This window comes from Leptopilina heterotoma, unplaced genomic scaffold, assembly GCF_015476425.1.
Source record: "Leptopilina heterotoma isolate Lh14 unplaced genomic scaffold, ASM1547642v1 Lhet_4, whole genome shotgun sequence".
NCBI lineage: Eukaryota > Metazoa > Arthropoda > Insecta > Hymenoptera > Figitidae > Leptopilina > Leptopilina heterotoma.
Genome location: NW_025111063.1, coordinates 471,976 through 486,701, shown reverse-complemented (window position 1 = coordinate 486,701; position 14,726 = coordinate 471,976). Strand labels below are relative to the sequence as shown.

The 14,726-nt window shown below is 23.3% G+C and overlaps 1 protein-coding gene across 1 annotated transcript; it reads right to left on the bottom strand.

The window, feature by feature from the left end:
• Positions 1-1,022: 1,022 nt before the first annotated feature.
• LOC122506247 (pro-resilin-like) lies at positions 1,023-14,489 on the bottom strand. The gene is made up of 4 exons (XM_043618326.1): positions 14,160-14,489; positions 2,870-3,137; positions 1,851-2,564; positions 1,023-1,624 (listed from the first exon to the last, which is right to left on the bottom strand). Exons 1-4 carry the CDS (start codon positions 14,233-14,235, stop codon positions 1,516-1,518), a joined length of 1,167 nt encoding a protein of 388 aa, XP_043474261.1. The 5' UTR covers positions 14,236-14,489; the 3' UTR covers positions 1,023-1,515.
• Positions 14,490-14,726: the final 237 nt, after the last annotated feature.

Genomic DNA, 14,726 nt, shown 5'->3' with positions numbered 1-14,726 from the left:
ATAAAAAAGAAATATATAAAGAATGTTAGAAAATTAGCAAAAGGATTGAAAATTGTACAGAAATTTTATAATTGTACACAAAAATTAGAAAAATTTAAAAATATATATTTAAAATTTTGTTAAAATTATTAATTAATTAGTAAAAGTAAGTAAATATAAAAAATAAAAATTCTACTTAAGATTAGAAAGTGTGATAAAATTTATAAAACAAATAAATAATGAAAAAAACATATTCCTGACATTTGTCTAATTTGCCTATCGTCTATTTTCACTTTCACGTTAAATAAAATGAAAAATATCGTTTTTTCTTTGCGAACTAAAAATAATTGAACTAATTTAATAAGAAAAGTAATAATAAGTAAATAATTAGTAATTAATTTTTTAATCAAATTTTTCAATTTATTTTTAAGTAAACTTTAATTTTAATTTTCAAGAGGTTTTAAATTAAAATTTGAGAAAAGTTGAATTTGAAAAATTTTAATTAAATATTTTGAAGCAGTTTTTGTAAAATGTTTATTCAAATTTTTTGAAATTTCTTGATTTTTTTAATACATATTTAATTAAAAAAAATTTCGAATAACTGAAATTTCGTAAAATTGAATTGAAAACAAGTAAATTTAAGAATTTTCTTCTTTCTTTAAATAGTTGAATTATCAAACAACTTTTTTTTGTTGAAAATAATTAAAAATAATTGATTTAACGAAGAATTTTAATTAAGATATTTTAGAAAATATTTGAATATAAATGTTAATAATAATTTTTGCTAGCAATTTTTCATAAATTATTTATCGAATTATGTACAAAACTTTTGAAAATTGCAATTTTTTAAAATCGCAATTCCTATGAGAAAAAATTAATACCTAATTAAATATTTATCAAAAAAAACTATTGATGTTTCAAATACAAAAATAAGATTATTGTTTTTGAATTATTATTCGTAAATAAATGAATTAGGAACATTTATAATTTTTTGAGTGAATCACGAATATTCCTCCAAATAATAAATAATTGAAAGAGAAAAATATTTTTAGCGTAGCAATTTTATTAGTACAAAAAGCATATTTTTTTTACAAAATAAATAAATTACAAGTGTGCTGGAGGAAAAGCTTCATTTTTTTCCTTCATTTAAAAAACCGCTCTCGTCTTTAAAAAAAAAATTTCTTTTCTCCATTCAAGTTCGGAAATCCACTTGAATACAAATTTTACGATAAAATTTCTAATTGGTTTTCCTTTTCTTTGGACGTCTTCTTTTTTTATGTTCAATGGTCAATTGACATTCTTTATCTTTTTTTTCTCTCTTAAATTCAAACAATTTTTATTTATATATTTATATGGCAAATTAGAAGTTGATGATGAATTTTCAATGATCGAGCGGATTTATACAAATAGTGGCAGTGATAAAACGTCCTTGACAATAAAAAAAAAAAAATTTCGAAGTGACTTCAATTGACCAGATTTTTTTTTTATGAATCTAGCGTCGTTCAGAATATTCACTAAGAAGTGAATCTGAATTTTTTAGTATTGGTAACCTCCGTTACTGGCGTAACTTTGACCTCCGCTACTTCCACCCGCACTTGGTGCACCGTAACTGGACGATGGTGCACTTCCGGAGTAACCACCGGAACTGAAAAGGAAATTATTGATTAGTAATTAGAAAACGGGATTTTTATTAGTAATTACTAATTAGTAATTAGAAAACGGGATTTTAATTAGTAATTACTAATTAGTAATTAGAAAACAGGATTTTAATTAGTAATTAGTAATTAGAAAACAAGATTTTGATTATAGTAATTAAAAAAATACGATTTTAGGTAATTAGGAAAGAATTAGTTTGCAAGAAGTTTTCTTACCTTCCACCTCCGAATCCGGAACCTCCGCCGAAACCACCTCCGGAGGAAGGTGCACCATAGCTGGAGGATGGAGCGCCACCTCCGAAACCACCGCCTCCAGCGGATGGTGCTCCATAAGATCCCGAAGGCCTAGAAGGAGGAGCGCCATAACTTCCGGATGGCCGGGACGGTGCACCGCCTCCGAAGCTTCCTCCATGTCCACCTCCGAAGCTACCGCCGAAACTTCCTCCTTGTCCACCTCCGAAACTACCTCCGAAACCACCTCCATGTCCCCCTCCGATGCTACCTCCGAAACCACCTCCTTGTCCACCTCCAAAGACCGAACCTCCCGATGGTGGTCCATAGCTGGACGATGGTCTCGATGGTGGAGGACCGTAATTACCCGAAGGTCTCGAGGGAGGTGGTCCGTAGCTTCCCGAGGGTTTCGATGGTGGTGGTCCATAATTTCCAGATGGTCGGGATGGTGGTGGTCCATAGCTTCCAGAGGGTCTAGAAGGCGGTGGGCCATAGCTTCCCGATGGTCTCGATGGTGCTCCACCACCGAAACCACCGCCTCCGAAGCTTCCTCCATGTCCTCCTCCGAAGCTACCTCCAAAACCACCTCCGCCATGTCCGCCTCCAAATCCGCCACCTATTCCCGAACCTCCCGATGGTGCTCCATAACTGGGGGATGGCGGTCTACCTCCCGACGGTGGTCCATAATTCGACGATGGTCTGGAGGAAAACAAATTTTTTCGAATAATTCGATTTTCATTTCTCTTCAAGTTCGAGTCTTTTTGCTTTATTTTCTCGAAATTCAAACGATTCAATTATATTTAAATAGTGAAATATTACACAGAAAAAACGGTTATCTAATTTTAAAAAGCTCCTACTCAAATAGGAGCCAAGAATATTTCCTACTTAAATTAAGTGGCCCCACTTAAATTATTATTTGAAAATTTTAATGCAACTCTTCGTAGAAATTCAATTATTTTTACAAATTTTTATTAAGATTCAATACATAAAAATTTGATAATTACCTGGACGGTGGTGGTCCATAATTGGACGATGGTCTCGAAGGTGCTCCATAACTGGAGGAAGGCGCACCACCTCCGAAGCCACCGCCGCCACCACCTCCGAAACTACCGCCTCCAAAACCTCCGCCCCCGCCTGAAGGCGCTCCATAGCTGGATGAAGGTGCACCACCTCCAAAACTACCACCACCACCTCCGAAACTGCCCCCACCACCTCCTAGATTCGGTGTTCCGTAACTTGTCGATGGAGGAAGATAACTTCCTGATACTGGAGCTAAAATTCAAGTTATTATTTAAACAGTTGTTTATTTATTCTTAATGCTCCAATTCCGCTCTAAAAGTGCTTCTCGAAAAATTTCGTAATTAAACTCCTAAAAGAAAAATTAGTTTCCTTAATAACACCGAATTATCTCTAATTTTTAGTTGAATATTACTATTCTGTTTAGTAATTACAAGTTAATAAGTAATTTTTAGTAGAATTTTAATATTCTGTTTAGTAGTTCTGTTACTAAAGTTGAAATGAAAAAAAAAATATTAACTACTTTTTAGTAATAGTTTTTGTTAGAAGTGTTCTGTCTAGTAATTACAATTTTGTTTACTAAAGTTTCAATGAGAAAATAGTAATTAATTTTTACAAGTATTTTGTAGTAATTTTGTAGTATTCTGTTTAGTAAATACAATTTTTGTTTTACTAAAGTTTCAATGAACAAAAATATTGACTAATTTTCAATAGTAGTTTGTATTTGATTTATAATATTATCGGTTTAATATTTACAATTTTTTTAAATTAAGTTATAGTGAAAAAAACAACTAATTTTTAGTAGAATCTTACTATTCTGTTTAGTAGTTAGAATTTTTTTTTATTAAAGTTTCAGTGAAAAAAAATATTAACTAATTTTTAATAGTAGTTTGTATTTGATTTTTAATATTTACCACTTTTTTAAATAAAGTTTTAGTGAAGAAAATAACTAATTTTTAGTAGAATCTTCTGTTTAGTAGTTAGGATTTTTTTTACTAAAGTTTCAATGAATAAAAATATTAACTAATTTTTAATAGAATATTACTACTCTATTTAGTAAATACAATTTTTTTAAACTAAAGTTTCAGTGAAAAAATAACTAATTTTTAGTTCTGTTCAGTAGTTGCAATTTTTTTTACTAAATTTTCAATGAAAAATGGCTAAAAATTAGTAAAAATGCTTAAGTGGATCAATTTTCATTAATTTAGATTTAGAGAGTTTCATATTAAAACTACTAATATTAAAAATATTAAAACTAAGTAAATATTAAAAATTTAAAAACATTAAGAAAAATTTCCATCAAAATATCTCGTGGATATTCCATTGGATTTTTCTAGAAATATTATTTTTATTATATTACTATTGCCACTGTAATAATTTTTTCAACTTTATTAATAAATTATTTATTTATTTTGCAAATTAATTATTCCTACGTCATTCCAATGGAATATTCCTTTAGTTTTCCAATGCTATATTCCTACAATGTTCGAATGGAATATTCAATAGAATATTCCAAAAGGAACATTAAAAATGTCGGATTTTTTTAATATTGATGATTCATGGATAGAATAGTTTGAATGTTCAAATAGAATATTCCAAAAGAATATTTAATATCCCTGAAGCATGGATAGAATATTCCAAATATTCCAAAGGAATATTCAAAAGAATATTCCAATAGAATATTCCAATGAAATATTTAAAAAAAATATTCGAATAGATTATTCCAATGAAATATTCCAAAAATATTTCAAAAGTCAGATTTTTTAATATTCCCGAAACATAGATAGAATATTTCCAACGTTCCAATAGAATATTTAAGATTGTCAGAACTTTTTAATAATCCTGAAACATGGATAGAATATTCCCAATGTTCTAATGAAATATTCGAAAAAATATTCCAAAAGTAACATTACAAATCTTGGACCTTGTAATATTTCTGAAATATGAATGGAATCACAGTTTTTCTAAGGATATCAAATTGAGACAAAAAACGTACCAAAAATGTTGCTTCGCAACATTTTTTTGTCTCAATTTAATATCCTAACAAAAACTGTGATATTTTCAATATTCACAAAAAGAATATACGCGGAAAATAAAAATGAAATATTCCATTCAATCCTATTAAAATTTTCTGATAAATAGAAAAAAAATTTCCAAAACTAACCAATTTAGAAAAGAAAAAAAATTCGAACCAAATTAATTTTTTAAAATTAATAAACTCCAACAAAAAAACATAAATTCACGCGTTCAGATAAACATCACGATAAATATTTCCGTAATATTTGGAAAATAGTCAATAAAAGCGTTTTAGTTCCTATATACACTTTCTCTCGTAGAATAAGCAAATACAATTTAATATTTTTATTAAGGAGTCACTCCCCCCACTGCTCATATTTAATCTTCTTCAATTTCTATTATTCTTCCGTGTAACTTGCAATAATCCCTATGAATATGCATATAACTGTAAAAATTTAAAAAAAAACACAATTGCCTAATGAGAGAGAAAAGATAAGTGAAATTACAATGTTCTTCATTATTTATATTCGCACTATACAGTGAAAAAAGCAGTAATTCATAATAATTGCTCTCTTGTAACCAAGTTTTTTTTGCGATAGAATCTCATTTTTTTTAAAGTAGCCAAACTCACTCTTCTTTTATTTTTTTATTTTCACATTCTCAAAAATTAACAATAGTCTATTCAATTTTGTTTGCTCAGGAAATTTTGTTACACTCTGTGTTCGACTTATATATACATATATTTATGTTAATTAAATATTTATAAGTTTAGAAATTCTTACATCATCTCTTGTTTTCACTTGGAAACTTCTTTTTTAATTGAGAAAACAAAATTTAAAAGATAATTTTTTATATGTTACAACTTCTCATTGTTGTCATGACTTTTGTCTTTTGAAAGAGGCTTTTTGTTTTCTAAAATGGTTGATTAACAATCTGTCGCATCGAATAATATTACTTGAGAATTCGAATAATAATAAATTAAATAATATTAATAAAAAAAATTTAATATTAATATTAAATTATTTAAAATAATGAATATAATAAAAATTAATAAAAGTTGCAAATAATATATTATCAATAATTTATGGTAAACATTTTATTGTTGATAATTCAAGGTTAATAATTACTTGTAAACAATTAGTTGTAAATAATTAGTTGTAAACCACTTATTATAAATAATTAGTTTAAATTAGTTATAAATAATTATCTGTAAACAATTAATTATAAATAATTAGTCGTAAACAACTAGTTATAAATAATTAATTTAAATTAGTTATAAATAATTCGCTGTAAACAATTATTAGTACAAATAATTAGTTATAAATAATTAGTTGTAAACAATTAAGTACGAGTCGCTTATTAAAAATAAATTATAATAAACAATTAATTATTGTTAATTAAATGTTAATAATTAATTATAACAATGAATTATTTATAAGTAATTAGTTGTTAACAATTAATTATAAGTAATTAGTTGTTAACAATTAATTATAAATAATTAGTTGTAAATAATTAATTGTAGCCTAATTATTATAAATAATTTAATGCAAACAATTAATGATAATTAATTTACTTTTAACAAATTTATCAAAAATAACTTATGATAAATAATTTGTCACAAATAACTGATTATTATTATGACCAGCAACAATTCTAACTTCTTACTTACTTTTTTAAATAAAATTAACAACTTTAAAAATAATAGAATTTAAACAAATTTTAATTCAAATTTTAGTTGAAAACACTACAAAAATTGAATTTTGCAGAAATTGTAAATAATTGCAGACATTCAATTATTTTCAAAAGTAATAAAATTCAATTGTGTTCAAAATTTAAAAAAAAATTCTCGTAAAAATCGCAATTATCTTTATAAATAACAAAATTCTTCACAAAAGTTCAATTATTTTCAAAAATGTTAATAAAATTCTTGTCCTAATTTCAATTATTTTCAAAAATAAAATGCATTTTTCTCATTTCAACGATTTTCAATGGTATCTACTATTTTAATAAAATTTCCCAAAAAGAATTAAATTGTTTAAAAAAATTTTTAATAAAATTATACGCAAACATTTAATTATTTTCATAACTAATAAAAATTTCTCAGGAATTCAATTATTTACAAATTTTTTTATAAATTTCTTTGCAATAATTAAATTATTTTCATAAATAATAAATTTTTTTTAAGGAATTCAATTATTTTCATAAAAAATAATTAAAAATTCTAGAAAATAATAATTGAATTGAAAGATAAAAATAATTTTAAAGAAGTTACAGTCTACAATATTCTTATAATATAAAATAATGATTTTATCACTCGGTCATTTTTAATTATTATAAAACATGAAGAAATCGATCACTCCGAGTCTTCGACTCGGAGCAATCAATTTTTTCATGTTTTATAACAATACTTTTATAAGTTGTTTTATTTAAAAAAAGGTTTGAATTTGAAATTTTTTGAATATTTTAATTCCTGTAGAAAAATAATAATAATTAAATGTATTTATTTTAAAAAAGGAGTTTTTGATGTTTTCGAATAATTACAATTAATAATTAATAATTTATAATTATATTAATTTATAATTAATTTATAATTTATAATTATATTAATTAATAATTTTACAATGAAAGAAATTCGTAAATAAATGTAACAGAACATTTTTTTTAGTAAAAGTTTTTCCTTTATTTTCTAAAAATACAAAAATTTTTAATTTCATTTTCAAAGAAAATTTTTAATTGACAAATAGAATTTATAAACATTTTTTTCTTTTATTTTTAAAAAACTTTGAATATGTAATGTTTTTCTCCCCAAAAGAAAAGAATGAGTTTGTGAAGAATTTTTTTATTGAGAAATAAAAATTATGCATAAAATGGGTATATTTCCTTTTTCTTAAACATAATTTTTTAACAATTAAGAATTTTTATTTAATATTTTTATAAATAAAAAAGAGAAAAAATTTTCATAATTTAGATTAGTCAAACGAAATTTGTTATAGAAAAAAGCAAATAATAAACAAAATTTATTTCTTAATCATAATTTTTATAATATTTTCTAATTTTCTAATTTCAAATATTATTTTATTATAAATCGTGAAAAAAGACCTGCATTTGATTTGTTAAACAATATTTTTTAAAGAAAAAAAAAAAACAAAAGCATACACAAAAATTATCTTTAATGTGTGGACAGACAGAATGAAAGAATGAAATACGAAGATTATTATAGTTAATTATTATTATGTATTATTATATTTATTATTATTATTATTATTATTATTATTATTATTATTATTATTATTATTATTATTATTATTATTATTATTATTCATATTATAATTAATATTAAATAATTTTTAATAAATAATTCATAATGCTGGTAATGAAGAAGTTGTAAATAATGTTCTGATACTTCCGGTTTGGCAAAAACTATAAATTGATGTTGAATGCATTTTTTTTACTGTTTGCGGTAAACAGACACGTTTAAAGTATATTCTCCTTCTTTATATACAATTTTTTTTTTATGTCGCGATGCTTCATCTGACGGTGAAAGTGTGGGAGATCCGTGAGATCAAGTGTGTCTCTCACTGGTTAACGACTCTGTATAGCCAGTTCCGCCGGCGGCTGATATTCGTTTCTCAGTTTTTCATCAATAAGTCATCTCTCCACAATAATAACATTGCTGCTTTGCCGTCAGAAAAGAGAGGCTTTCGATTTCAATTATTATTTATTGCGTCATTTAAATTTCATAACAAATCATCATTTTCGCTTTTCTTCCGCGCCGCATCACTTTTGTTTTCACTGACACAGATTTTTCATCTTTTGCTCGATCTTTTGCAAAAATACAGTTTTTAACCGAAAATTTATATTTTACGCTCACAACAAAAAAAGAAAAAAAAACAAAAGAAAAACATTTTTTTTTATATGCAATACAATTTTTCTAATGAAAAAATTGATTTTTATAAATTTTGAGACGATTGTTTCTAAATTGATTAAATTATTAAAATTTTTAATAATATTAAAAATTTCGAATTACTTTAACTACTTTAACTTTTGGAATTTTAAACTATTAAAACTTTCTGACTGTCTGAAGTATTTAATTTATTTAAAGCACAAAAATTATTTTAATTGATTGAAGTATTGAAATTCCAAATATTAAAAATTACTTCAACTATTTTAATTATTTAAACTATTTAGAATTTTACGATTTTTTTAACTAGTAGAATTTTTAAATTATTTAGTGGTGAAAATTTCAAATTATTTAAATTACTTGAACTATTTAAACTTTATCTTTTTAAACTGTTAAAATTTTTCAATTATTTAAACTATTCTTCTCATTTAAAGTATTTAAATTTTTTAATTTTTTAAACTATTAAAATTTTAAAAGTATTAAAGCACTAAAATTTTTTTATTGTTTAAATTATGAAAATTTTTAAATTTCATAAATTACTTAAACTACTTTAATTATTTAAACTATTTAAACGTCGTTAATCGTTCAAACCAATAAAATTTTATAATTATTTAAATTTCTTAAACTATGTATAAATTATTTTTATTATTTCAATTTGTTTACGCCCAGAGAAAAATTTTATTCATGACAAATAAAATTTTAGTTGAATTAAAAAATATTTATTTAAAGCAAATAAAATTTTAATTAGTTGTGAGTGAAATGTATTTTTCTGGGTTTTTTTTCCTTCTTTTCTTCTTCTTCTGGGTGTTAAATATTAAAATTTTCAAATTGTTTAAAGTACAAAAATTATTTACATTGAAATAATTATTAAAATTTTTAAGTTTTATAAATTACTTGAAACTACTTTATAATTATTTAGACTTTTTAAATTTATTGATTTTTTTTAACTATTTAAACCGTGTCAATTTTTAAACTATTTAAAACTACTAAAATTTTTAAATTATTTAGTGTTAAAATTATCAAAATTGTTTAAACTATTAATAATTTTAAATTTAATTACTTAAACTATTTAAACTTTTTTATTTATTTAATAAATAAATAATAAAATAATAAATAATAACATCTTCTAATTATTCAAATTATTTAAATAAATCAGTAATTTCGCTTTAATTGAAATGGAATTTAAGGTTAATGTTATATATTTATGTGTAAACAGAAAGTCAGTAAACTGTTTACATTTGGTTCAGTTCCATAAACCATTCAAGAATTTCTTTAACAAAAAAAAAAGATGCACGAACATTTCGCATGTCGAGAATCACTAATGAAAGTAAAAAAAAAACGAGCGGTTAATTTATGGTAAATTGATTGTTGCCTACCAGTAAATTTACTTCTTTTTTTTTCTCTCTCTCTCTCTCTCACTCTCGATGAGTAATCTTATACAATTCGATATTTATTATTATTGCACCTTCGAGTTACTAAAGACTGTCACTATTCACTTTTATCTTTGACAAATTATCATCTCATAATGTCGAGAGATTTTAAACAGAAAAACTAATTCTGTAATTTATTTTTACTTTATTATCTCCTCCATTGCAATTTTATTTCAATATCCATGTTTATAATAATTAGAAATGAAAATATTGTGTCACTTCTTTTGTCGAATAAAATTTTTTATTAACAATTAGAAAAATAAAAATATGCTTAACTGCAAGTTGTTTTTTTTTTTGCGGTGAAAATTTTACTACTTATTAGAGAGAAAAAGAAACATTTATGAAAGACAATTTCGTAATATTCTTGTAAATGCGATTTTTGTCTAATATAATTCGTTCGGCTTTTTTTTTATTCTTATCTATAAAAATATTAGCTTCTTGGTATAATTTTTTGTAATAATAAAAAAAAGTGAAATGGGGTGTAAAATGGTATTACGTGTCATCAGAAATTCGAGAGACCCACATGTTTTTAAGAAAGTCTACAGTTTACATGCAGGCACGATCTTTATTTACCTTTAATTTTCATTTACAATGCAAATTACATAATTTCACTTATTTACAAACTTTAAAATTTATTATGTGATGGAAAATTAAATATAAATTTATATAGAATTAAATTAATAATTGACTTAGATAATAAATATTATATGAATAGGATTAATAATAATTAAAATTAATAATAATAATATGTAATAATAATTAATAATAGTAACAAGTAAAATTAATGAAAAATGAAAAGATAAAAAAATAAAAAATAAATAAAAAAGTAATTTTAAAGGGGGAAACTGGGACAAATCATTTTGCCGGAATAAAAAAAATTGGATCCTTTTTTTCTCTTTATAATTATCTATAATAAATATAATTTACAATTTTACCACACTATTATGTATAACTGTGGTTAAAAAATTTGCATAATTACAAAATAAATTATAGACAGAGATGTTCATTTAAAAATACAAAAAAAAATATTGTCAAAATGCTTTAGTTTACACTTAAAAAAAAATTAACAAAAAACAATATTGAATCGACATATTTATTTGGAAAAAATACTAATTACTCTTTTGTAATAAAAACTCATGGTAAAATAATTAATACGCCTCACCCACCAATTCTTAATAAATAAATTAACTAAACTTCATACAATAAAATTAATTAAAATGAAAATAAAAGTTAACATTGAATTTGATATAAAAAATTTATTTAATTAATTAATAAAATGAATGAATGAATGAATGAATAAATTTAATTAATTAAAAATATATAAACATAAATTACTAAGATTGTCAATTTTGTAAATGAAATAGTAAATCGATTTTTTTAATGCTTTAATAATAGTAATAGTACTCTTTCTGAAAGAAAAATGTAAGAAAAAGAATTAATTGTAAAAAACAAATAAAAAAAAAATTCAAGTTATATCTTGCAACTGATAATTATTCACTTTGACTGATAATTAATGTTTCAAATTTCTACTAATTACATATAATATTATCATTTAATGTTGACTTATTGAAACATTTAAAGAAGTTGATTTCAAATTACTTTTTTTGTCACACTTTTTCTTGCATTTTTTTGGTTATTTTTATATTCGTCTATTTAGTTGTTATTAAAAAAAACAAGTTTTTTTATCTTTATCAACTTTTTTATATTAATAAAAAGCTAATAATAATAATAATAATTAGAAAAAAGGCTCTCGATAGAAAAAGAACTAAGAATATGAAAAAAGGCGAAGAATTAAAAAATGACTATAATGAAAAAAAAGTCTGATAATAATATTAAAAATAATAATAATAATTATTAAATAAATAATTTAACAATTTATTGACAAAAAAAAGTAAATAAATCAACAAAGAGAAATTAATATTAACTTTTATTATAACTTTTCTATTATTTATTTTTTTATTATTAGTATACCTACATATAAGTATAATATTATTCTTTGCTTTTTTTATTTCTATTATTAAAAAAATTAACAAAGTTTTTTCTCTCTCAATTTACAACAAAAAAAAATTTGTTCTAAAAATCACATCGTATAATATGATCAACGATTGAGATAAAAAAAATATTTTTCATAATAGAAATCAAAAAAATTTTTACTTTAACAATGTTTGTTTCTAAATTGTCAATCAAGAAAGTATGTAAATTATTTTAAAACAAAATTTTTTTGAAAATTTTATCATCAAAATCATTTTTTTTCTATAAAATCGCAAAATTTGTTAATGAAATAGTAAAGTAATTTTTTTTGTACTATTTTATAACAATTGTGACAGTTTCCTTTTCTCAATGAAAAAAAATTAAATTAAAATAAACATTGTAAACTTTATTAACACTTTGGGAAAATAAAATGAAAAGTAGTTAAAATAATTACTTTGTCAAACTGAAAAAAAAAATTTATTTGATTCAGATAATCGATTATTTGCCTATTATCAAAAAAACATTTACTAGAACCAAATAATTTTTATTCAAATCAATTAAATGGTATTTCAAGCAATAAGGTCAGTATTTGAAGCAAATATGAATTGAACGATTTAAATGAATTAATAACAATAAAATTATTTTATCAATTTTTTTATTTTTAAAAAAAAATCTTTTCAAAAAGTTATTTTTTTAATTTTTTTAAATAACTTTTTTCTTTATTGAAATTTTAATTCATTAATTAATTAATTAATAACCATAAAAAAATATTTAATTGATGATAGTCAAGTAATCGATTAAAAAAACCATAAAAACCATAAAAAAATATTTAATTGATGATAGTCAAGTAATCGATTAATTGATTGTAGTATTTTTTTTAATTTTAGTTTTTTTTTATAAATTAATTGTAGTTAATCTAACTACACTGTTTGTATAGTTAATTTTAATTTTTTACTACATATTTAAATAGTAGAAAATTTTGAATATGATTTCAAGAAATATAAAGTTTGAATATTTTTTGTTAAATATAAAAATAGTGAATTATTTTTTAAAGATAAAATGTATACTTTATATACATTAATCAATACGTTATCATGTCAGGTATATAATTTTGACAAGAATCAATTAAAATTTCAATAAAGAAAAAAGTTATTTCAAAAAATACAAAAATCAATTTTTTCAAAAATTAAATTGATAAAAAATTTTTTTAGATGGTTTTGAAAATCTTTGTGATTTTAGATATTGGTGACTGTAATACAACTATAAAATTTTAGCAAAAAATTTACTACATTAATTAGTAGTTTTCTACTAGAAACTGGTATGTTTACTATTAAAAATTAGTCAAAACTGTTACTAATCCAGAGTCAGGAAACGTATCCGCACTATTTCATTAGGAAAAAACTACTATTTCAGATTTAGAGTACAGAAAAAATTCTAAAATCAATTTTAATATAAAGTAACTTATACTACTTTTATAGTAAAACAGAAATGTTTTAACAACAGAAATGGACAAATGGTTAAGCATTTCTGGTAACTTTTACTACTTTCGGAGTAAATTTTGCTACGTTCGAAATAAATTTTACTACGTTGAAAGAACATATTTGTAAAAATTATTAAAATTACTTCTAACGTATCAAAATTTACTCCGAAAGTAGTAAAAGTTACCAGAAATGTTTTACTATAAAAGTAGTAAAAGTTACTTTACATTTTTCACAGTAAAATTAATGCCAATAATTTGAATCAATTTTTGATTTGATCCACATTTTTGGTATCAACTCTCGTTGCAATTTGATACTCTCAAGTTAACAGTGCAGCTAAAAATTAACTTTCCACTCAATTATACACAATTGATTTTTTCGGCTATGGATTTTTTCCATGTAGTGTACAAGAAGTTTTTTCATTTCCGAAGTTTTGAGAAGCACTTAGTATAGTACTAAAAAAAAAATAATGAATCCTTACGTTCTGCGTGAATAATGGGCAATAGCAGGGTAACAATTGTTGCAGCCAATGTTGGCCATCTCCTGGTAAATTTCATATTTCCGATTGTCAAAAAAAAATAATAACAAAACAAACCCCGAAACTATAATTTCAAAAAAAAAAAAAAATCTTATCACAAAAAAACTTTTTTCCGTGAACCACGTGTGATGATGACACGAAAACAAAAAGTACAAAAAAGAGGGATTGATGTATAAAAATAAAAAAAAAACACGAGGCGTTGACAATTGCCCGCCGCGCGTTACTCGACTACGAATTTGTCTAACGTGCTTCAAACATAGTGGATCTTGCTTATATAGTTGACCGTCTTTTGGAGAAAGTCCCCGTCGAGTGCAGAGGATGCCACTGGATACAGTAGGGATCCTGGTGAACGTGGACATTAGTGGTGGCAAAGGGGAGGGTGGGGGTGGACTGGGGGATACAAAATACTTTATAATATTACATTCAAGTCCAGATGAAGATGCGCTGCTGATGTTGACCCTGGACATTGTCGTTGTAATGTTATTGTTCCTTTTTATTATATTCCTTCAT

What these genes read in the sequence shown, in the direction of transcription:
- LOC122506247 (XM_043618326.1), bottom strand. Translation starts at nt 14,235, where the DNA reads ATGAAATTTACCAGGAGATGGCCAACATTGGCTGCAACAATTGTTACC. An exon ending in GCCCATTATTCACGCAGAAC is followed by an intron (nt 3,138 to 14,159) that starts GTAAGGATTCAT and finishes CTTGAATTTTAG; the next exon opens with CTCCAGTATCAGGAAGTTAT. An exon ending in TCCGGATTCGGAGGTGGAAG is followed by an intron (nt 1,625 to 1,850) that starts GTAAGAAAACTT and finishes TTTCCTTTTCAG; the next exon opens with TTCCGGTGGTTACTCCGGAA.